Source organism: Natrix helvetica (genome assembly GCF_964273705.1).
Source record: "Natrix helvetica genome assembly, chromosome: 5".
Classification (NCBI taxonomy): Eukaryota; Metazoa; Chordata; class Lepidosauria; order Squamata; family Natricidae; genus Natrix; species Natrix helvetica.
In genome coordinates this window covers 34,959,575-34,984,840 of record NC_138551.1, presented here as the reverse complement: position 1 = coordinate 34,984,840, position 25,266 = coordinate 34,959,575, and the positions used below count along the sequence as shown (strand labels likewise).

The 25,266-nt window shown below is 34.8% G+C and overlaps 2 protein-coding genes across 3 annotated transcripts in view; one reads left to right on the top strand and one right to left on the bottom strand.

Moving 5' to 3' along the window:
* Positions 1-125: 125 nt before the first annotated feature.
* On the top strand, positions 126-23,333 carry DAW1 (dynein assembly factor with WD repeats 1). 2 transcript variants are annotated; one of them, XM_081955897.1, is made up of 13 exons: positions 126-218; positions 2,146-2,218; positions 4,824-4,968; positions 8,631-8,689; positions 10,018-10,140; positions 10,401-10,500; positions 13,599-13,706; positions 14,485-14,591; positions 16,797-16,899; positions 17,733-17,847; positions 19,080-19,156; positions 20,479-20,641; positions 21,662-23,333. In XM_081955897.1, exons 1-13 carry the CDS (start codon positions 179-181, stop codon positions 21,694-21,696), a joined length of 1,248 nt encoding a protein of 415 aa, XP_081812023.1. In that variant the 5' UTR covers positions 126-178; the 3' UTR covers positions 21,697-23,333. The 2 variants fall into 2 exon arrangements, with proteins under 2 accessions (XP_081812023.1, XP_081812022.1); XM_081955896.1 differs by having other exon boundaries at positions 150-317.
* SPHKAP (SPHK1 interactor, AKAP domain containing) overlaps positions 23,147-25,266 on the bottom strand; it is a 68,035-nt gene continuing 65,915 nt past the window's right edge. Inside the window, exon 12 of the mRNA XM_081955898.1 lies at positions 23,147-25,104. Coding sequence (XP_081812024.1) covers positions 24,961-25,104 — 144 coding nt within the window. The 3' untranslated portion in view covers positions 23,147-24,960. The remainder of the gene's footprint in view (positions 25,105-25,266) is intronic.

The window sequence follows — 25,266 nt, the reverse complement described above, 5'->3', positions numbered from 1 at the left end:
ACGATTTCATGCCACGCCTCCCGCTGTCATGGTAACAAGGCCGAGGCTGGCGACAGAATACCAAGTCCCTCCTTCTCGGTTGGTACTTTGCTACGCCTGCGCACTGCGCTTCAGCGTCGGTTTGTCTGGTTTCTATGACAACGGCTCCGGCTCTAAGTTTTCGGCGGCCAGAGACGAGATGAAGCTGAAGCGGTTCTTGCTGCGATATTACCCGCCGGGTGCGGAAAGGTTCAGCGGCAGAAATTGGGAAGGAGAAAGGGAGAGAGGCAGTTGCGGAGGCGAACTCCTCTGGGAAGAGAGCTCGGCGGGGAAGGGCGGTGATGATGGGGAAAGCTGCAAAGCAAACGAAGGCTGTGGGGAGACCGGCAGGAGGGAAGCGGATAACGGGGAGAGCGAAGGTGGAGCGGCGGGGGAGGGCTATTCAACGGGTGGAAGTGCAGGAGGAAAGACCCAGAGAAAAGGCAAAGGAAGAATGGCGGGCAAAGTTTCACTGCACCTGACTTTATGGTGCAGCTGAAGTTAACCAGGGTCCTTGTGGACCTGAAAGTAAACTTCACGTGGTTTAGTCGACTCCTTCTATTTTGTCTTTGGTGGGACCTACTCTTAGTAGCAGTTTGTTTTCAGGTGCAAAAATAATCAAGGGAGGGATCTGTGTAGGGAGTTGCAGACACAGCCAATCCTCAGCATCAGCATCCTGAAAAACTAAAATAGGCCTTTTCCCTACATCTTAAATAATAATCTGTGGGAAGTGCATTCTCGCCCATTTCAAAGAATTTGTTTGCTCCAATACTACCTGCTTATAGAAATTAAATATCAGTTTGTGGGAATCATGCACTCAGAACAGGGGAAATGATCAATTATTTATTTTAATGAAAACTATTATTTTGCTATATTAGGACTTATGCAGTAGTTAGGGCAGCTTACACTACTACAAAACAAAACACCGCCAAAGAGAAATATGAAAAGTTATTTGAAATAGCAGCTGAAATAAACTACAATTTACACTTTATCCTAGATAAAATATTTGTCAAACTATAAACGGGTTCTTGAGAAAGTGTTAACCTAACTTCTTCTGGCACAGAATTCCAAAGTGTAAAAGCTTCCCTTTCTGTTGTTGATATTACTTGTCCTCTGCTTTATGGATAAGAATTGAATGTTAGGGATTAGCCAGGCTGGTTCCTGCTGGATCAACAAAATGTAAATTAATTTATTTATCTGTTACATTTATTTTTAAAAGTTTCCTGAAGCATTAGATGGTATTTATAGCCAGTTAAATACTTCATATGTACTAATACATGATTCAAACAGTGCCAATTTAATTGATTGGTTCAGAATATAAATTTTATATTGGGAAGTCCACAGGTCAAATCTGAACCATGGTCTTCTGTAAATGTAGTTTCATGCAAGTATTGTAGTATAGTTTCAGAAATCAAACTAATGATTATAAAGATAATATTTGCTATATGTTGAAGGAAATCTCAATTTTTCTAGTATTTAAACTTTAGAACTTTGTTGTGGGTTTGTTCTGATAAAGTACAGTTTCTGTAATACTAGGTGGATTGTAATCAAGGCTAAGTCTTTAAATATTATCTAAAAGGAATACAGCTAGTAGGACTATATAGTGCACCAGATGTATTTATTTATAAAACATGCTTCCAGTTAGGGAGAAGTATGGATGTAGCACTTGTCCACAAGACCTTAAAGGAGTTATGCCTTTCTTGGAATTGCTTATGATTGTTTTACAGTATTTTAGGTAGGTATTCTTCATGCTCCCAAAAAATGTTTCAAGACTGAATCCAAAGTGCTGCCCAACCTATTTATTACAGTATGTACACAAAACAGTGGAATTTTTAGCAATTCTCCATAATCACCCATCTACACACACTTATGTTTCAGAAATGGAGTGTAAGTGGCAATGGGGAGGGGGATTGTACCTTGAAGAAACTAAGTTTATGCAATTATTTGATATGTTCAACTAGTTGCAGGTTTTTGGGCCCTGGTTTATGCCCTGCAGTATGACAGAAATAGCAGTAGAAATGCTACTTGATAAGTTTTTATCAAAAGAAAGGCCTGTTTCTGTAGTGCTTATGATTAGAAACAATCTCAATATGGAATTCATAATTGTATTGTTATGCTTCTTCAAAGGCATTATTTTGGAATATATTCAAAGAGGGGAACTGAAAACCAAATCCATAGATTTACTAGATCTCAATACTGCGTGAGTATTATATTTTCTTATAAAACACTAGGACTATACATTGCACTAAGTAATGCCCACAGTTATGCTGAACAGAAGAAATGCTACCTTTTAATCATAATGTTTGTGATATTAATCTAGGTTTGTTTAAGATATGAATGCCTTATCCTGTCTCCTTTACATACTTAGCATATAGCTGTTAGTTTCTTTATGAATATTTTTGTGGCTTCGACTCACAATATAGAATTGGAAAATCTTATTTAGGACACTGAGTCCAATATTCTGCAGGAATTCCAATTAACCATTCTTAGAAAATGACTGTCCAGTCTTTGCTTGAAACATCCAGCGCAGTGGAACATACCCTACTTTCTGTCATCAGGATTTATTTATTTTTTTGTGGTTTATCATGATTCAGATGATACCTGGCAAAATCTTTTTGTTTACACAGACTTTATTTTTCAGTGAGAATTTTATCCATCCTATGTGGGACACTGTATAGATATGTTTCATTAACTGTATATTGGTTCTTAGTGGTATTGCACATTTAACATTTGAAAAGATTTGAGACTATTTTCAAACTGGTTGAATTAAAAAAATATCAATGGAATGTAAAAAAAATTAACTCCTATGAAACATCCTGAGAAGTGCTATGTCAAAGATTACCTTTCTTTTATGAAGGTGGGGATAGGGAGGAGACAAATGAACATGGTGGAGGAAGATCAAATACATTTTAATATAAATTAAAACATGCCATTGAAGTAATTAAATCCTTGCTTGAAATACTGATTTCAAAGTTCATCTATGTTTAAGAACACAGTTTTACAGTGTAATTAGTGTCATTTCAAATGAATTGATAAAAAATAGAAAAGCTACCTAATGAGAAAACTCAAATTTAGCATTTATTCTGGGAAAAGCTGTTATAAGCCAATCCTATGCATGTTTACACAGAAGTAAGTTCCAGCAAGTTCAATATTTAATTTCTTAAATTTGCGTGTTGCCTTTCTATCATATGAGTTGGAAAGTGACTTACAATACGTAATACAGAAAATATACAAAATAATAGAAATAAAACCTACACTATTGAAATAATTAACTAAAAATAGATGAAAGCAGATATTTGCTCAAACAGAATTATTTCATGGGACCAAAGCAGTTTATTTATGAAGCCACAGACATGTCTGAAAAATATGTTCTTCTAGAGGTAGATTGTCATAAAAGGAACTAAATCGCCACCTTTGTCAATGAGTTCCTGTACTAGGAGCCACCACTGCAAGAAACATTTTCTCTTTGAGATTTAAAACGTATCAATCTGTAGGAAAATAATATATGTAAAGCATTATTTGTTTTCAACAACCTAACTGAGAAATCTTGGATGTAATTCAGTAAAGCTTCTAGAAAAGTCTTAGTTGAACTAAATGAGTCTTGCTTCTTTGTTAGTGTACAGACGATTACTGTGTTAGAGAAAATTGTGTTCCAAACAATTAGGTTTAAAAGGTTAGAGCAATTATTGAAAACCTGATTGCTATAATTTAGCAATTCATATACCTAAACTGCATATATATAAAATATTAAAATTATCTATGGTCCTAAGAACGATTTAAAAACTGTAATAGCTTTAATATAATTGCTGAGATGTATAAACCAGTAAGAAGGATTTAATTTTACATAAAAAATGGGAGATGGTAGGAAGGGAGAATTCTACAGTATTAAAAAAAAAAAAACACCTAAAGATAAGTTTTTAAGAATGCATTATAGAATTCTTCCATCACCACCACTATATCATCATATGTGAAGTCCAACACATTATTTAAATTTAGAAATAAAGTTTCACTGATCAGATTGCTACCATATTTTTAGGAGTATAAGACGCACCTTTTTCCCTCAAAAAAGAGGCTGAAAATCTGTGTGTGTCGTATACACTGAATATAGCATTTCTTGCCTCCTGAAACTCCGCCCCCTTCACCAAAATGGCCATGCATAGCTTTTAGAAGCCTTTCAGAGAGCTCCTGGGGGCTGGGGAGGGCAGCACTCTATAAGCTTCCTAAAGACTATCCATGCCCTTTTTGTGACAAAAAACAGGCCCGTTTTCACAGAAAACAGGCCATTTTTTGCTCATTTTTGCCCCCCCCCTCTTCCAGGAGCACTCTACAAACCTAAGGGATATTCATGCCCTTTTTTTGAAAAAAAAACTGGGCCTGTTTCACGGAAAACAAGCCATTTTTGGGAGATTTGCAGAGTGCAAAAACTTTTTTTTTTAAATTTCCTCTTCAGAACCTTGCTGTGTCTTATACTCCGGTGCGTCTTATACTCTGAAAAATATGGTAAATGGTTGAGTGAATGCTATAAAACATTGCAACAATACATAATTCATTTTTATATTTATATTTTGTAAACTGCTTCTGAAATATTCTCAATGTTAAACAAGCATGTCTTACTCAACTTCAAATTTGTGATTATAATCTGGGTGTTATAATTTTTCACATTACTTTAATTTTTAAATTATTTACTACAGCATCCATCATTCCCAGAGAAACCAACTTTGGCATGATGGATGTTGATACTAGGAACAATTATTTAACTGTTTGTTTGTCAGAAGATGAAAACTGTGTTTTAAAATGTACTTTAGAACTGATGTAGAAGCCTTAGTAGAAGATATTAGAAAAGCAGAGCCTCTCATCACACAGTCACGGAAAGATCAGGTTGTACATTTAATTCTACGATTACAAGAGAAGCTAGGACAACAATTGGACCACAAGTTCTATCTTTTTAAGGTAAGAGTCATGAGGTATTTTTTGGGTCATGCAATAAAGAATCTTTATATTTTGAAACATTGTTTCCTATCTTTCTTTCTGTTTGTGAGTGCCAATATAAGCTAACAAAATAAAATGGAGAACGAACATCAGCATTCGTATGGCAACACTTCATTGCAAATCTTACTTGATTCTTTAATTTCTACTTTTTTGTGGGTGAGGTGTATAGATATCTAATCTTTGATTCCTTCATTTTCATTCTGAAAAAAAAAATTCAGCTACAGTACTATAATTCACTAAGCCACAGGTAATAGTCTGAAGTTGGCAAGTCTTGGCTATGGCTAACAGATGCCCCCCCCCCCCTCACTCGTAATACATTTAATTTTAGCCAATTATTAAATTCTAGTAATATCTTTAAAAATCAAATATACAATCAAAATGGAGGGTGAATAAGAAATCCCCCCTTCAATAGTGAAACCATCTAGCCAGGTCTCCAGTTCCATGGGATGTCCAGGCTCGGCCACATAAGCAGATACTGAAGACTTTAAGGAATATCACAAGGGATGAGAGTCAATGTAATTTTGAGGAGAAGGAAGTTCCATAAGGTGGGCACCATAAAGGATGAAATTCAGCAGGTTCTGACAAGTTCTGGAGAACGGGTAGCAGAAATTTTGAGTAGTTCGGAGAACTGGCAAATACCACCTCTGGTTGGCCCCAGAGTGGGGTGGGAATGGAGATTTTTGCAGTATCCTTCCCCTGCCATGCCCACCAGGCCATGCCCACAGAACTGGTAGTAAAAAAAAAATGAATTTCACCACTGGCACCATAGCAGAGAAGGCATATTTCCTGGGATCCACCAAATGTAGATCCCTGGCCAATGATATCTCCAGCATGCCTTCTGTTACTATGAAATTTTTAATGTGATAAAAGCAACAAATGATTTGAGAATAAATTTATCAGTTCTTTTTCATTTTCATTAAATGTAAATAAAAGGAAAAGAAAATTAGCTATTGTCCTGGTCTCACTTATTACACACTGAAATGTGTCTCTGTTATATCATTCAAACTCTGTATGACTCTTCACTGGAAAAAAACTGTATTCCTGCATTAAGGTGAAGAAAGATTATTACAATTCACTGGGCTTTTTTAGAAATTAAAGACCTAGACCACAGGTGTTAAACATCTTTTGGGACGTTTTTCCCATTCGTGGAGCTTGGGTGGATGTGGCCTGTACATAGCATATCTGGCCCGTGGGCGCCAGTTTGACACCCCTGCCTTAGATCGTTAGCTATTCAAGGCAATTAGCAGGAACAGATTTATTAAACTGTTAATGAAACAATTTAGAAGGCTAAGTTATTGGATAATATGGCAACATCTAGGCAATCTTTAAAAAGCTGTTTAATATTTCAATAGGAAATCATCCCAATATTATAAAATCCCATGATTATGTTTCATGGAATATCATGAAAAAATACAATGGTGAATTATTTCTATTTTCTTGTAAAACTGAAAACTAAACAAACTATCTAGAGAGCCAGTGTGATGTAGCAGTTAAGATGCTAGCCTAAAAACTAGGAGAGTTGAGTTCTAGGCTCCCTTAGGAATCAAAGCGAGTTGGGTGACATTAGGTCAGTCTCTCATTCCAAACACACCTCACAAAGTTATTGTGGGGAAAAATAGGAAGCAGGAGTATTAAGTATGTTCTCTATCTTTTGTTGACCAAATATTTTAAAAGGGTGGAATAATAATATATATATCAAAGATTTCACGGAATTTCTATTTTATAAATGGTCAATTTCTGTCCTTTTCTGAAATTGCAATATTTCATTCACAATGCTAGATGGCAGTGTTGAATTAGTCTATTCTAAATGGACTAATAGTTGATTCCAGCTACAGTAGTCTCTGAAACCCTCAATCGAAAGGAAGATTTGAAGTGGGAGACAATGTAATTTGAAAATAAGTTGTAGTGCCTGCTATTCATGACTTTGCTATGTTAAGCTAAGTGGGTGAGTGATGTATTATGATCCATAAAGCATTAACAACTGGAATCAAATGTGTACTAGAGATATAAATGTCCCTAGATTTCTTTTATCTTAAAATGCTATGAATTTCCCTTAAATGCCGTGAGATATATGGTGCCAATCAATGCAAATTGTTAACATCTGTTGTCAGCCAGAAATGTAGGTAAAACAAATGTACTTTAAGAAAAGTGAGTTAAAAATTACTATCGTATATAAAAGTATATAAAAAGGAAAGGTGCAGAAAAACAATTACTGTATACTACTTGTACTAGAGTAAGATATTTCAGGCAGTTGAATAGAAAAATTGATTTAGTCATCTAAGTTGTAAATTGCAGGGAGGAAACCTTCACTAGTATTACCAATGCAATACAAAAAAATCTATAGATCAACAATTAAGAGCAGGCTTATTCTACATGGGCATTTAATTGCCAAAATTGGATATTTTTGTATAAAGCAGGAAGATTTTGTTTTCATTTACAAAGATTTTGTTCTGTCTAGAATCCTAGCTGATGGTCATGCCTTTCTTAAATGAGATGCAAAAATATAATAATTTTAAAGTCTTATTGATAGTAACAGAATACCAGGCCTGGTATGGCTTAAAAGTTTTTTTTCTTGCTGATTCTCTCATAGAAGATACCCTAGTATGAAATATGAACTTGGCTAAATTGCTTTTTGTAGAAAAGCATAAGTAACTATTTGAGGAACCATTGTTCTCCCATTGGTTAAAATCATAAGCAGGTGGAATAAGTTGGATACCAAGTTTTTCAAAAAGTTTCCTTAGATTTGGTTTGTTCAATGGCAGATTTTCAGTCTTTTAACTTTTAATAATTTTCTTCAGAGAGCTTTGAACGTTGCCTTTCTTCTTTTAGGGCCTTTTTTCTTTTGATAAGATCATTCAAAACCAGGCAGTGAAGATAAAATTATTATAAATGACATGGTCTTTCATCAGTCTATGTGGCAGCAGAGAATCAATTATCCAAATTTAACTTTTACTTATTCTTTTTAAAAAACCTAGGTTATTTATATGCATTTTGTTCCATGAAAGCAAGATACAGAATGTAGTTAATATGAAATAGAAGTTCTGCTTAAAATATGTCCTCCATATTGATAAAAATAAGGGCTCTCCCTCCCCCCAGTTCAGTAAGGAATGACATGCAAATGTATTCATTGGACGCTTATTTGTCAAGAACAGAGAAGTGTAAATAAGACTAGTTTTCTATTTTCACTTCATATCACCTTGTAACTGTCAATAACACCTCTTAATGGAGACACGGGATGGGTATGAAATGGTTGTGTCTTACTTAGCTGTTTCCTGGGTGATCTGTGTGTTTATGTGTGTGTTTGTGTGTGTGTATGTGCTCAGCTCAGTAGCAATCTGCTGTAGAATAACTTGATTGACATTTGAGTTTTTCATACATAGAGCATGCTGTTATGGCATGGTGATTTAATTTAATTAAGCATAATCTAGCCAAAGCCTCAATTCAAGTGAAGTGCATACTTAAATGACTGCCATTGAAATCAATAAGCACTCAAATCAGAGAAACACTTAATTTTGTTTGAAACAACTTACATATTTCAAATATATATTTATGGAACTGGATTTATGTCAGCAAAAATGTACAGAAATATAATGAAAAGTCATTGCTATTTTTTGTAATTTCAGGTACTTCGAGCACACATATTGCCCCTCACCAACGTTGCCTTTAACAAATCAGGTTCTTGGTAAGTTAAGATATGTAGCTAAATTAAAAGTAAGTAATCTAAATGGAATGGTACTCCTAAACTAAAATTGTATTTGGTACAATTACCAATCCATGTTTTCCCGTGCTATTGTTTTAACTAAAGAAAGTTGATTAAAGTCATTAGGGCATGAAAGACCAAAACTACAGCAGTAGCAACAACAGTAGGAAAAAACCCTCAATTAAAAAGTTTTAGTAAAAAATAGATAGCAAAATGACATTGAATAAACATACAATACAACTTTTTTTCTTTTCATTAGCCAGTGTTCTCCTTTTTCTAACCATTCCTTGAAATGCTGCTAGTTGATAATGTAACACAAGTCTACCATTTTAAAAATGTCATTCACTGCGATGATATTTAAAACCATTAATGTTAACATTTGAAAAGTATGTCCCAATGCTGAATTTATTCTTTTTTCAGTTCACTTATGCTGTGGTGAATATTTTATTAATATTTATGTAGTAGCAAATTGCCACTAAAATCCAGATTTTAGATTGCAAAGCTATTGAGGCTGCAAATAATTATTTATTCAGGACAAGTCCTACTAGACATATATAAGATTATATCATTATTCCAACAATTCAAAAGTACAAAGATATACAAAAGCCCTTGACATTTTTCAATGTCTTACTAGTAATGCTTCATAACTAGTAGTGAGTATGCCATGGTAGGAAATTCTTCTTACCCTCTCCCTATTCTGAAGAAAAATGTGTTGGTTTGGGGGGGGGGAGAGGATCCAAGTCAAAACTGCCAAAAAAAAGGAGGAAACATGTGTTGGGCCCAGGCCAGTGGTGGGATACGACTGATATGCCCCGGTACAGGCATACCGGTGCCTGCTGGGAGCACCAGGTACCGTTTTTATCATTATTGTCTCCTTCTCTCTATTTGTCTATTGGGTTTCTAGGCTTTGAGATGTCTATGTATTCCATGTGCCAGGTAACAACATCTCTCTTGAAGATAGGCAGCTGTAGCAGCAGACTTTGTACACTAAGGCAGGAAGATGGGCCAGACTATGTAAATTTAGAGGGCTTCTGGAAAAGGAATTTTGAAACACCCATAATTAGACCTACTGGTTTCAGTCTTATTGTTACAAGACCAATAGAGGTCATGCAATCTTCTCAACAATATACTAGATATATATATAAGATTATGTATGTTATAAATGTTTAGATTTGTTATGATCTTTGCCAATACAACATTACTTAAAAATATGAGAATAATTAATGGCCATTGAATTCAGTCAGAAGTGCATTAATTTATGGATGAGAAGAAATGGGTCTGAAAACATAAAATGGACTTGTTTGTTGTAGCTTTATCACTGGAAGTTATGACCGAACATGCAAACTGTGGGATACAGCAACTGGAGAAGAGTTACGTTCTTTGGAAGGCCACAGAAACGTGGTGTATGCAATTGCTTTCAATAATCCTTATGGGTATGTAACTTTTCAAAATCCTAAATACACCCTGGTTGTACATGTCTTCAGATCTAAGGTATGTTGCAAACTTAATTTGAAAGGTGTATTTTTATACCCCAGCTTTAATTGTCTGCATTGAACCTTATTTTGGTTTCCTCTTTTGTTTGATGCAATGCTGTTAGATGGTAGGAGTTTTACGGGATTTGGCACTATATAAGTTAAATCAACAAATATTTGGAGTTAATAATTAAAACAATAAAAAATTTCAATTTATTTAGTGACAAGATTGCTACTGGATCATTTGATAAGACCTGCAAGTTATGGAGTGTCGACACAGGAAAATGCTATTATACTTTTAGAGGACATACTGCAGAAATTGTAAGTAAGGAGTTTTTGTTGCACTTAACAACTGTATACATATAACAGAAATGAGTAAAACAGCTTGACTTTAAAATGAGCTGTTCCAATCCCATTGGAAGTGTTCTGAATGTGACACAATTTGCTTCAAGCTCAGAACAGTTGTAAGTTAGAAAGCAACACATTTTAGACTTGAACATTTCCTTTTCTAATAGGGAGTAGTTTTAAATTCTTACAAACTTCTTCAATCGTTGTATATACCCTCTCGTCATTTAGTGACTTCAATCCATTCCAGCAATTTTGTTTTTAAGCAAAATGGTTGTTCAGTTAACATATGACTGAGAAAGAAAGGAAGAGGGAAAGAGCGGTTGTAAAGATAATTGGTTGTTGCCATGTCATTCAGATGACCCCTCCCCCCCCCAATTTTTTATCATTTGCAGAGTGGAGAGATTGCTAAACAAGCTGTCTCCTCTTGAGCTGCTTTTCTCTGCAGAACAGCATGTCCATAACTGCCATAGGTTAACAGGCTCAAGACTTTAATTACTTGATTAGAACCCTGCATTGGTTAAAGCTGCTTTTTGAAACTGTGGCCAGAACATAATCAGTTGCATACAGAAGGCCTTTGTTGACAGACTCCTGGAATTTGGTTGCAGGCATTGGTCAGAAAATAAATCTTTTATTACCACTTATATTTGTGAATGGTCACTAACTGAGGTCGTCATAACATAAGGAGTGACCATATTTACTATGGGGTGCCCCAGGGGTCGGTTCTCTCACCCCTCCTATTCAACATATATATGAAACCGCTGGGTGAGATCATCCGTGGTTTTGGGGTACGGTATCATCAATATGCTGATGATACCCAACTTTTTATCTCTACCCCAAACCACCCAAACGATGCCCTCGACGTCCCGATGCCTGGAGGCTGTGCGGATCTGGATGGGGAGGAACAGGCTCAAGCTCAATCCCACTGAGTGGCTGTGGTGTCCGTCATTCCGATTTGTGCATCTTGTTTCATCTTTGATGATAGAGGGAGAAATTTTAGCCCCCTCAGAGAGGGCCCTCAATCTGGGAGTCCTCCTGGACATGCGGCTTAGTTTAGAAGAACACCTGACGGCCGTTACCAGGGGGGGGCTTTTACCAGGTTCACCTGGTACATCAGTTGCGCCCCTTCCTGGATCGGGATGCTCTCTGCACAGTCACTCATGCCCTCGTCCTTTCTCGCCTGGACTACTGCAACGCTCTCTACATGGGGCTGCCCTTGAAGAGTACCCGGAGGCTTCACCTGGTCCAGAATGTGGCCGCGTGGGTTATCATGGGGGTACCTAGGTCTCCCATGTTACACCCCTTTTAGGCGGCCTTCACTGGTTGCCGGTTGTTTTCCGGGTGCGATTCAAGGTACTAATTATAACCTTTAAAGCGCTCCATGGCTTAGGCCCTGGGTACCTACGAGACCACCTACTGCCACCAGTATCCTCCCACTGTCCAGTGCGATCCTACAGAGTTGGCCTCGTCAGGTTGCCGTTGGCCAGACAGTGTCAGCTAGCGACCCCCAGGGGGAGAGCCTTCTCTGTGGGAGCACCTTCCCTCTGGAATGAGCTGCCCCCGGAGCTCCACATAATCCCCGACCTCCAGTCCTTCCGATGCACCCTAAAAAGTTGGCTTTTCCAGCAAGCCGGCCTGGCCTGTTAATTTTATCTAATTTTTAAAATGTTAGTGTTATATTAATTGAGTTTGTTTTTTGGATTGTTTCTAATTTTCTTTTAACTTTTGTAATATGTGTTTTTTAATGCTGTACACCACCCTGAGTCCTTTGGGAGAAAGGCGGCATATAAATCCAATCAAACAAACAAACAAACAAACAACATCTCACCAAATTAGATTAGTAATTAATATTAATGCATGTTGTTTCTCACAAATACCCCAAAATAGATTTTATGCAATAATTTGTTAATTAGAGATAATTAAAGAGTATCTTTCTATTTTTGGATTAGTTGTAGTCTTATACAACTTTAAAGGTTGATACCAGTAAAACTTTTCCTAATTTCAGAGAAGTAACAAAAATAATTAAGGGTCTTGTGAAATTGATTGTCACATAAGCTTTCATGGATCACAGTTTACTTCATTAGATATATTATTCTGTGTTGTAAATATATATGTTCTTTGTGTGCCCTCATTTTTAAGAAAAACTCATTCAGCAGTTACTTCCTTCCTTAACTAGTACTTCCTCAAATGTATATTTGATTATATTAAACAGTTTATAATCAAACAGTTTTGATTATATTGTACATTTACTGATTTTGACATATGTTTGGTACCATTGCACAGAAATCCCAATTAAGATATATAGTTACTAGCTGTTAAATTGTGGGTTTAATTATATTAATCAGAACTAAAGCCAATTAGAATTCAATAGGATTTATAGAAAGATGTTGAAAAATCATATGCTGTTCTTCATCACTTGAGAAATACCCAGTGCTATGTCATAATCCATATTATATTCAGCATAAAGTTTAAGAGGAATTTAGTTATAAAAACATGAAACAGCTTCATGCTTCTTAAAGCATTTCAGTACTTCAAGAAATCGATAAATATATATAGTCACATTCACATGTATTCTATTATGTTATCATAGAGCTGTTTTTTTCTATCTTCTCCCAAATTATAAAATGAAGTACATACCTGGCAAATCCCTTTGTCTTGCTATCATAATTTTAGAATTCAGGTACAATAGAACTACAGTTTTTACAGGATATGTCATGATTTAATTTTATTCCGGAAATTTGAAAAGATCAAAGTAGATAGAGACTAGCCATACATTTGTATAGACGATATCTAGCATGAGTGACTCCTGATAAGGTTACCAGGACACTTAAAATTGAGTTTGGTCACTTCCTTATTAGATCTGGGCTTCTCCTGGGTTATTATAGCTGCCCAGGAAGTGCAGGACCCATTCTCTGATATCAGCTGCTTTGAGAAAAGGGATAATTCCTTTGGCTTTAAAGGAAATGATAGTGTGTGCCATCCTCAAGCACCTTTTTTTGGGCACAGCAGTTTCAATCATTATAGGCATTGTAGGTTTCTTCTAAAAAGATCTGCTTTCCCATTTTATCTTACAGGTTTGCTTGTCATTTAATCTTCAAAGCACACTAGTTGCAACTGGAAGCATGGATACTACGGCTAGATTATGGGACATACAGAATGGAGAAGAAGTAGTCAGATTAACAGTGCGTTGCAATTACTTATAGTTCTAACAGGATAGAGTGCTTTCTTACGTTTTAAATGGAATTAAATGAAATTAAGTCATTGAAAGAATATAGGTGCCTTATATCCATGGCCTTATATCCATTTGTTCAAAGTTAAAACAGCACTGAAAAACTAGCCCATGAAGTTTTGGCCATTGTAGCATCCCTGCAGATATGTGATGATCAAAATCTGGGCACTCAGACACCCAGTTTGTGACTACAATATCTCACAGAACTGTGTTTACCCGATGGGCAGCCTTCCCTACCAGCTTTCTGAGCAAAGTTAATGGGAAAGCAGGCAGATTCTACCACCTTTGCTCTGACAACGCACTACATACACCCACCCACCCCAATCTGTTTGTATTTGGTAGCAGCTGCCCACTCCTTTTTAGAATTATTTATTTATTTATTATTTAGAATTATTCATGTTGATTGGAGATAATCCAATTCACCAAATGAGGTCCACAACCTACAGTATCTTAAACCAAATTTTCCCAGCCCACTTCCACTTCATATTTTGCCTGTTTCCCATGTTTTTCTTGTATTGTTTGTCCCAGGCATACACTTCAGTCAGGCTTTATGAACTATAATCCTAATATGTCACAACAAGCCAGTGACTTATTTTTTCACTCAGGTTTCATTACTATCGATTTCTTTTACATTGATTTACTTTTACTTCATTTCATGTCTCAAAAAAATGTTTGTACTACCATATATATAAACAAATTCTATGAAATCTTCTTTTTTACAAAAAATGTAGGGACATTCTGCAGAGATTATTGCATTATCGTTTAACACCACAGGAGATAAAATCATCACAGGTTCTTTTGACCATACAGTTGCAGTATGGGATGTTAGCACGGGCAGGTAATGTTATCTTTTATGTTATGCTTTACAGAAATCCTGTTTTGTACAGACTAGGATTATATAGTTCATAATGTGACCTGTGTGCATTTTCGTTTAATGCATTACACAGCAGAGTCAATGGAGCTATTTTTTTTTTGTTTTGAGGCAGATTTCCACATTTTCAGATTACTGTTTACAGTTGAATTTCTGTCTGCCTTATGGCATAGTATGATGTAAAAACGGTGATGCATGGTTTGATTTGGTTTCCCATTTCTCCAGTGTACATATGGCAGTTGCCTGTACATTTGTCGTCTAGATCTGATTGTCCCAACATTTGGTTTCTCTGCATATCTGTTTTTGGAAAATTGCACTGATTATATTCCCTAGTTTGGTTAATGAAACATCTTCAAAAAAAAAACAACCAAGTTCAGAGAGCACCAAGGGCCCCTCGTTTCAGCCTTGAGCTATAAATATCTCCTGTTATTAATCATTGCACAGTCAGACAGATATTCATTCTGAGTTTGGCATTTTTGTCTACCTATCGAGTCCTTACCAAGGACCTGGGATAGACAAATCTGGATGTTTGATGGTGTTACAAATATCGTCGCAGGATGGAAGCAGTTCCAAGTAAAGCTGCCTTCTGTAATTGACTGATGGCAAATTTGGTGTTCAAGTGGTACTCCAGTTGTTATGGGACTGCACCCAAGGCACCTATTACTATTGGTACTATCCTTGCTTGCCTTTGCCATGGTCATTCTATTCTATTTGTAGGTCTTTGTATTTTGTTATCTTCTCCAGTTTTTCTCTTCTATTCTGCTGTCTCCAGGCACTGCCGCATCTATTATTATTGTTGGTATTGTTGCTGCTGCTGCTGTTATTATTATTATCTTATTTATATTATATTATATTATATTATTATATTTATATTATATTATATTATATTATATTATATTATATTATATTATATTATATTATATTATATTATATTATATTATATTATATTATATTATATTATATTATATTATATAAATATAAGTTGCATTACCTTCCTGGACATGGGGCTTAAAAGAATACTTGCTATAGAATTATGGCTTTTTTTTCTTTTTGTGTCTTTGAATCAGAATTGAATCCCAACAGCTGCCCGGAGAAATGTTGCAGTTTCTTGGCAAGGATTTTCAGAAGTGATTTAGCCGTTCCCTTTTGGGCCAGGCTGAGAGACAGTGACTAGTTGAAGGTCACCCAACTGGCTTTATGCCTAAGACAGGACTAGCACTCACAGTCTCCTGATATCTTGCCTGGCTCTTTAACCATTATACCAAAGAGGCTCGCTAGGGTTATTCCTTAATAAAAGAATCTCACAAAAGGGCAATGTAATTCAAGAACATGATAAACTTCAAAACTGAAAGTAGGGGAAAGAAAGGGGAAAAAGAAAAGAGGAAGGAGAGGAGGAAAGAAGATGGCAGAGAAGGGAGGTTGAGAGATAGAAGGAGCAAGGTTGTTGCAGAATAAGATGGAGACCTGGGATGGCAAGAAAGTGACCCAAACTGTACACTATATATTTGTAAGAAGATAGCAATAAACATTAATGGTTAACAGATACATGTTAATAGCACCTATAAAATATATATATTTGTGAATGAATTTTAAAGGGAAAAAAAAAACTTTTTCCAAAAAAAATCCCTGAAATGCTTGCATCCTAAAGTGTAACAACACAAGCCAGTTCAGGCTATTTTCCCTCTAAGGCATAGAGTGTTTTCATAGCATCACCTAACCAAAGCTGAAGTGATAGAAAGCTTGTTATCATTTTGCCAAACTAACAGTAACAAACTTTAGGTAATTGTTATGGCCCTAATGGAGAAATAATAGTCTCTTTGATTTACTATTTGACCTTGTACACTTTAAAACTATTTTTTTCATATTTTTATAAAATAAAATGCTAATATGCATTTAGAAAATAAATATAATGCAAACTACTCATTAGGCTTTACTGCGTAAGCTTTTGTAGAGAAAAACACCATATTTTAACACCAGGATTGCTTATTTTTTGTGCTTATTTATTTGGGTAGAGCTTCTTCTTCTTCTTGATACTTATTAAATAAACATATCAAGGACATCACTATCTGTATCATTTCTCTAACTTTTTTTCTAAGGATGTCTGTGATTAATAGATTTATATAACAATATATAACTACCATTTAACTTGAAATTTATTTTCTTGCCCATCAGGAGAATGCATACTTTAATAGGTCATCGTGCAGAAATAAGCAGCGCACAATTCAACTGGGATTGTACTCTGATCATCACTGGATCTATGGACAAAACATGCATGGTACAATAGTGTATTGCAGGATATGATATGTTTTTATATGGAAAGGATTTATTTACTCGCCTAAAATATTTGATCCAGCAAAAAGTTTCAGTTGGCCATGTCTTCTTTGGATTTATCTGACCTTTTTTAGTTTGTCTTCAGAAATTCTGAGATGTAGATCCAAGCAATTGAATATTGCTTCCTGTATATAATTTTATTAGAATCATAGTTCAGATTTTATGATAACAATATATAAGATGTTAGATGAATAGAGACAATCAGAGATACGAGCCAGCCAGTTGTCCTAGAACTTTGGAGAACGATATGTTTCAGCCAGAGCCTCAATTATAAGATACGGGATATAGATATTAAAAATATAGGCATGATCATATTGACCATACAGTTCTAGCAGATTAGACACTCATGCTTTTTTTCAGTCATTTAGTAATATAATTGTCACACTTTTGGTTCAAAGACTAAACTCTAGAAATACCATGATTTCTGAGCACATGTAAACTAAGTAGGAACAGCAACAAGAATGATACATTACAAATCAACCTGGCTGGAAAAGAAACATAACTATATATTGAAATCTGGCAAACTAAATCTGTCCCTAATAATTCTGTAAAAGAGCATCTTGCATTAAAAATTATTTCAGTAAATGTCTAATTTACATTGCTGTTATGTCATAGAAGCTATCTTTTACTCTGTTTACACTAGCTCTATGTTCTTTTAAAGAAAAAGATTAAAGGCCAGCTATACTTGCAATGAAAGTTCAGTATGACATAAAACGATGTTTTTGATTGCCTGAAATTGTTTGCGTAGGTTGTTTAATGCTTTCCCTCACATTGCAGCTTTGGAATGCTTTGACAGGCAAGCGGGTGGCAACCTTAACAGGTCATGATGATGAAGTATTAGATGTTTGTTTTGATTATACTGGCCAGCGTATTGCAAGCGCCTCAGCTGATGGTAGGTGAAGAAGATTTCTGAAAAAACTAAAATGGTTTTTTATTCCTGTTTTACGTTCTGTCAGGAGGTATTCCTCTCAAACGGAAGTGCAAATGATTCCTGTAGGCCTGTAATCTGCAAATTGCAAAGTTTGAGATACATACAACACATAGACTCATTTCCACAGCCTCCGCCTACGTTCAACAGTGAAAGGACACAGGGCAAAATAACATCCTGCAGAAAGCACAGCTCCACAACACAGTCTTTTCAGCAGTTCCAAGAAAGTTCCACTCCCATTTGCATTACTCAGGTGTTCCTGAGGAAAAGACAAACCTCCACGACTCTCTAAAAGAATGCAAATTACCATCTGTCTGCAAGGAATATAAACAGGTGGGTTGCTGCCAGTTTGGCCCGGTGGGCCAAACCGGTAGTAGAATTCAGGCCTGGGTCGCAGAACCGGCAGCTACCCAGACCTGCCACGCCTCCGAACTGGTTCCCTTGCTGCCATTTGTCCGCCGTCATTTTGGATTTTAGTGACTGCGTGTGTGCAGTTCACTGTAAATTGTTTTGCACATGCGCGCAGAACAATTTAATTGCACAGCCCGCGCACGCACATTGCGAACCAGCAATAACGCCGGCAGCAACCCACCCCTGAATATAAATCCTTCCATTCCCCACCATCCAGTCAGAGCTGAAGAAGCTTCTTGTATGAGAAGTGAAACGTCTTCAAAGAAAACCAAGAAAGTTCAGTTGCCCCTATAAAAGCACCTTTGGGACAACCATGACATGGATGATTGAGAATCTCCATAAATATTTAGTGTCCAGGAGTATTTATATGGTAGTGTCATTTTCAATTATTGAATTATCTAATCATGCCAAAGGAATATTTCTCATAAGAATATAAAATTTGAATCCATAGTTTATCATACTTTGTGACATAAATTTCATCAGCAAAAGAGCTTCAGAAACTTCTAAGTCACTTATAATCACATCTTAAAGCAATAATATATTTTTTATTTGTTTGCATTGCAAGCTGTTTCTTTCAATGACTAGAGAGCACCAGGGGACTCTATATTATGCATATTACTTAGAAGTAAATCCCCCTTAGACTGAATTATATTATTTGCACATATCTTTAGGAAAGTAGTTAGTCATATCCACTGTATAACTTATATTTTTATCAAAATTTTATTTGAATGTATTAATATTTACCAAAAATTTAAGATATTTATATTCTTCTTTTTTTACCAAAGGATCAGCAAGAGTATATGATGCAGAAACAAAGAAATGTGTTGCAAAACTTGAAGGCCATACAGGAGAAATTTCAAAGGTAAAATGTTTATGTGTTTCAAATTCTTTCATACTGCTGTTATAGCTCAAACTTTGGTAGTTCTGCTTATTTTTCATAAAATATTTTTCTATTTGAATATGACCAAGAAAAGGGTTTTCTTTGTATTCTAAATATAGATTTATTTCTTTGTTTCTCTAACTGTAGTAGTAGGCAATGGCTCTCAGGACATTCAAATTGTTATTATCTAGTTATTTAAATATCACATCAGGTGGATATAATGCAATAGAAATCAAGCACCACCAGTTAATAATTTGCACATTTCATTGAGGTAGAGCACGCTTTGAAGTAAAAGATGGTATATAAGTTGTCGTCATTGTCGTCGTCATTACTTCATTTAGAAAAATGTAGCAGCTTGCACATACAGTTAATTACTAATCTATTCTACATACAATTCTACCAATCGTTAGAATTTTAATCATTCGAGTCTTCCAGGATATGCTATCAAATTGATCATGCTTTTAAATTCCTTTCTTCTTGTGTATACATTAATAGACTTATGCTTAAGTTACTGTATATATTCAAAACAAAGAGACATTGTCCAAAGCAATGTTACTAATAATGTCATCTGTAGTATTTGGCTGGCCAATCACATTTTTTTTGTACTGCCTCATCCCATTTTCATTCATCCATTCATGTCACCTACAGACTGCTTACTATTAACTGTTTACTGTATACTGTGTTACCGTGTAACACATATCATATTAATTCAGAACATTGCACATTTTTTCCTAGAACTCATATCTGCTTCTTTCCTTTTTACTACTTACTGGGTGTGACATGTAACTATCTTCAACCTATGACTTGCTACTTTGACATGCAACTATAACAATCTAAAGGTAAAGGTAAAAGTTCCCCTCGCACATATGTGCTAGCCATTCCCAACTCTAGGGGTCGGTGCTCATCTCCATTTCAAGGCCGAAGAGGCAGCGCTGTCCGAAGACATCTCTGTGGTTATCTGGCATACATTTTAATCCATTAGTTCATAATTAAGTCTACAACTTCATTAATCTTAAATTAGTTCATAATCATTTCAACATTTTTTACTTCTCTAATTTTGCAAAATAATTGTAAGTATTATTCTGAGAAGAAAGAGAGTGAATCAGTTTCTGGTGACTTGCCATGGGAAACTTCATTCTGTTTCAGTGCCCTAAATCAACTTTTTGCTAAAAGAGCATGACTACCTTAAATCCACCCACTTGGCTGCATGCATAAAATAGAAGTAGAAGTGATGACAAACTACAATAAAGTATTCTAGTTTCTTAACTTTTTAAAAATATTTATCATTTTATCATTTTTTAAAGGTCTGTTTCAATCCTCAAGGAAGTTGTATTCTTACAGCCAGTTCAGATAAGACAGCTCGCCTTTGGGAGCCCAAGACGGGACAATGCATTCAAATATTGGAAGGCCACACTGATGAGATATTTTCCTGTGCTTTCAATTACAAAGGGAATATAATTATTACAGGTAACTAAGAACATGGTCTGAAATAAAATTGTTATATTTCAATTGAATTTTTAATCAGGTAGTGGTGAATAAAAATAAAGCAATGTGAAATAAAGTGTTTCCCAGTTTTTCTTAGTCCAGAAATTTATTATATATATTGGATTAAAATAGTTGGGTTTGGAGGGGATTGATCTATTTACATTTCTCATCTCTTACGTGAGGCTGAAGTAAAACAACTTTCAGATTTCAATGTTTGCTTATACTTCTGTCATGAAAAGGTTAAGCAGAAGTAGCTGAAGTGTCACTACTACACATTAATAAACATTGCAACAAGAGAACATTAGGGAAGGCAATTTTATTCCAGTCACATTTGCCTTTTTTTGCCTGTGATCTGAATTAGACCAACCATTAAGCCATAACTTGGTTGATGTATCATATAACCATATATGGATTACAATGTTGAGTGCTGGCCTACTCAACATTGTAATCCATGTATGAGAAATTGCATTTGCCTCATTTTATGGTTTATTTTTAACAGTTGTATTACATATAAAAATAAGCAATATAAGCTTGAAAGTATAATTGTGAGATGCTGTATCTGGCTTACTGATATAAAGCCATAGTATATAAAACTGCTTTATATTGATCTGGACCATTAGTCTGTGTAGCACTATAGCATATTCTCAGAATAAAGTAGAATTGCCAAGATTTCAAGTAAAGATTTTTTTTATCCTTTCAGAGGGCTTTTACTGAAGATATTTGGGCTGAAAATAATGATTTATTCTATAATTAACGAATAGCACAATGGCTTTTTAGGTATAAAGCCAGCAAGATTAATTTTCAAAAAAAGAGTAATAACTGATGAATTACTTGAGATTAAGAGCATTACTGATTACAAGCAAAATAAGGATAGTGCTTGAGATAAAATAAACATAATACTTCAGTGATCCAGCAAATAAACAAACTCTAAGACTGTTGTTTAGATATTATGATTATAAAAAAATTTAACACTTAATGTTATATTCTTCTCTATTTTTTTAGGAAGCAAAGATAATACGTGTAGGATATGGCGCTAATTGAGACAAAGGCTGACCCTCTTCTCTAGGAATTTTAATTCAGTGTTTTTATATAGACAATAACCTTTAAAAATCTGCTTTTTGCATCTGTCTTTTATTCTTTATGAAGCAGAAATATTTTCTAGACTTATTGTAATAATTAACTTGGCTAGTTATATAAAAATGTATTATTGAGAAAATTATAAGAAATGCCTTTTTTTCTCTAAAGATCTATAGGCTAGTTGGAGTGAGGAAGCTTCATCATACTATTAGTGGTTACTCTTGCATTCACTTAGATACCTTATATTTACAAGATTTAATTTTTATTTAATAAAACATTTCAATATGTATAATGTAAATATCATACTAGTATTGATTGGAATGTTCTATTTGTATTTTATATTTGGGACTTAATTTTGAATTTATCTTGTATAATTCTATTTCTTGATATATTTTTTAAGTATAGTTTATGGTTTGTCCCATCCTGAAAGATTTAAGCTGAAATAAAAATGATTACATTGATTTTGGCATTCAATTGTGAGAGTCATAGTGCTGAAGCAGCATAACCCACATGTCTTCTCTTTTAATGTGAACTGCCTTTCTTCTCAAGAACTTGATGTTGGTTTTACAGAGCCTTCTAATCTGATCTGCTGCTAATTTGGGCTTCCATACGAGCAGGCTGTCCAGGAAAATGCCTGCCCCAAAGTTCATGCAATGTTGTTTATGTTGGCTTTTGTATAATTCTTGTATAAACCAGTATTTGTTGATAGTATTTATGATCCATCATTTCTTAGTCATTAGAAATGATTTTCTATGTTTCTGTTTTGAATAGTGTTAAAGAACTGTTGCTGTCAGCAAAGCATCATTGTGTTCCAAAATATCCAAATGCTGGCATAAAGCTTAGTTGTAAATATGTGTGAATCTTTAGATTTTGTTATATGGCTCTGAAAATATCAAGTTGTTGGCTTATCTGAACTTTCTTCTACACTATGTATAGTTTCCTTTCAATGTAGAAAGCTAAAAAAGTCAGGTGAAATCTCTAATACAGCAAAGGACCACTATTTTCTACCTTATAAAACATAGCACCTTTCCAAATGTGGAAGGTGAAACCTCATTTGTTTCTGTAGTACACACATTCAAAAAGTTTATAGAAACAAAAATTAAATGAAACTATTAAGCTGCTAGTAAAATGTATCTATTTGCAAGCAAAAATTCCACATTATCAGAAGTGAGGGAAATATTATTTGCATCAGCTCAGAATATATAATTATATGAATTTAATCTTATATCTTACACTAGTGCTAAGTATCAATTACTTAATAGGCTTTTAGGTTTACTGGTAGTCTGATCTTTCTGGTAATGATTTGTACAGAACTTATCTCCCTCATTAAATAGTTGTACAACAATGCTTTATTTCATCTGTATCACTTACAAGAGATATTCAGAATCAGATTTAAGAAAAATAAAGGCAGATTGTTAACACAAATTTATTTCAAGTCAGGCTCAGTACTAAAATGTAATATACAGAAAGAAATGTCATCACATTGTTACATTGATATATTATTTGTGCTTGTAAACATTTATTCTACCACTGCAAAATCTGTGTAATTCACAACTAATTTGCCATTGGTCAAAAATAAATATATTTCAACAATATATCAATCTCTAATAATGTATTATTTTATTGATTTCTGAGTGCAAATACTTAACTGACAACTTTTTAGCAAATGGCACTTTTCCAAAGCAGACCAAGGTGCTAGTCCAAAGTTCTTCTATGAACAATGGTATTCTTTACTTTTCTACATGTACTGTAGAATGATTATTTTCTATAAAGCCACTTAAATTGATAGAAATGCTGGCAATATCTTTGCTCTGTATATAAGAAAGGGCAGGCATGATTGGGAAATGGTGGTAATTATGGCTCTCTATTACTGAATTAAAAATTGCTTCTAAAATAGTGCAAAATAATGTTATTTTTGGACATTCTAAAATCAATCCTGTAGTGAAAAGCACCCCCTTTGTGAAATAAATGTTCAATACCATAGTAGCGCCACAATGAAAACTACTAGCAATGGATATTGGCAAGTTGTACTGGAGCTATTTACCAAGTAGTAAGCTGAAGATTTTGTTTACTGCAACCTAATTTACTTCCTTGATTACTGTATATATTAAAATCAGATTCTTGAGAATGTTTGAATAGGATGAGAACTATTTTTCCGAGTAGCAAGGTACTAGCTTTTGACAAGCACATTTTTCTGTAAGAAAATCTTATGTACTATACTTCAAATATTTACAATAAAAGGATACATTAGCTTAAAGATGTTAGAAATAAACTGTCGTTAATAGTATGAAACATTTCATCGGTATAATCTTCCTATTAATTAAGGCATAATGGAAAGCCATTATTTTCCAGGTTGGCCTAATTGAACTTATTTTACTTTTGGAATTAAATTATTAATTCCTGACTGAACCCACTGCAAACTTAGTCAGAGTACATGTTTCTATTATTTATTCAGAGATTGAAAATAGTTTTATAAAACACATGAATCGTTGTTAAAACTGGGAAATGCTAATATTTTGACAGTGGCCATTCAGGCAAGTGTCTAGAATTCCCAGTGAGATTAGATTCTACTAAAGGACAGACCAGCATTATACTCACTGAACATGAGTTTTAAGAACTCATTTAAAAAGCTGTTGGGCTTTATTCTTTCAGCAGAACGGACACACTTGTGGAATGACTTTCAGACTTTTCAATGCAGTGTCAGCATAGACCTTAATTTGCTCCTTGGGAATAGATTGAAAGCAGAACAATATAGAATTCATTTAAGGACATCTGATATATACTCATTTGTCATTGTATAATCACTAGGCATTTGAACTATAAATACAAAGGGTTTTTTAAACTTAATTTTGTTACTGGGATTCCAGTTAGCAGTAAATGCATAGCTGGCAGATTATGGAAAATGTCTTTTTCATTTAGATTCTGTAAAAAAAACCCAGTCATTTAATTGCAAATCCTATTCTTTTCAAGAGCAATGCATTCAAAACTACAAAGTCCTACATGTAGTAAATATTTTACATTGGCTCTGCACTTCTCTCTCTCTGCCCTGTCCTCACTCTTCCCTTCCCTTCTTTGCACTGCTTTGGAACAGGGTCATGAAGTAGCAGCAGAACGGATACTTTTCAGCTCTATTTATGTTGAGATTTTGAATAAAACAGGGCCACTCACAGATCACTGCCGCTTAAAATGGAATAAAAATGCAAATAATATCTTTAAGAAGGTTTTTATCCTAGCTCAAGAAGCCAGTCAAAGAGACTCAGAGTCGGCCCTTTAGTTTCTTCATGGAGCTTACAAAATCGTACCACAGCATGAAAGATATCACCCACTTTCCAGCACTTCTGGTGCACAAACTGCACCACATCTAAAAACTGGAAAAAGGAAAAAAAAACAATTTTTAGAGAAGGTTTTGTTTCTCCCTTTTTCATTTCAAGCGAAGAGATCTAAACTAATGCACATTAATTCAGTTGAATTAGTTAAAACAGCTGTACCAAATATGTTGTGCATGTATGAACTGCCCTAAGTCATTGACT

What these genes read in the sequence shown, in the direction of transcription:
- DAW1 (XM_081955896.1), top strand. Translation starts at nt 179, where the DNA reads ATGAAGCTGAAGCGGTTCTTGCTGCGATATTACCCGCCGGGTGCGGAA. An exon ending in TTTAACAAATCAGGTTCTTG is followed by an intron (nt 8,690 to 10,017) that starts GTAAGTTAAGAT and finishes TGTTTGTTGTAG; the next exon opens with CTTTATCACTGGAAGTTATG. An exon ending in AGGGAATATAATTATTACAG is followed by an intron (nt 20,642 to 21,661) that starts GTAACTAAGAAC and finishes CTATTTTTTTAG; the next exon opens with GAAGCAAAGATAATACGTGT.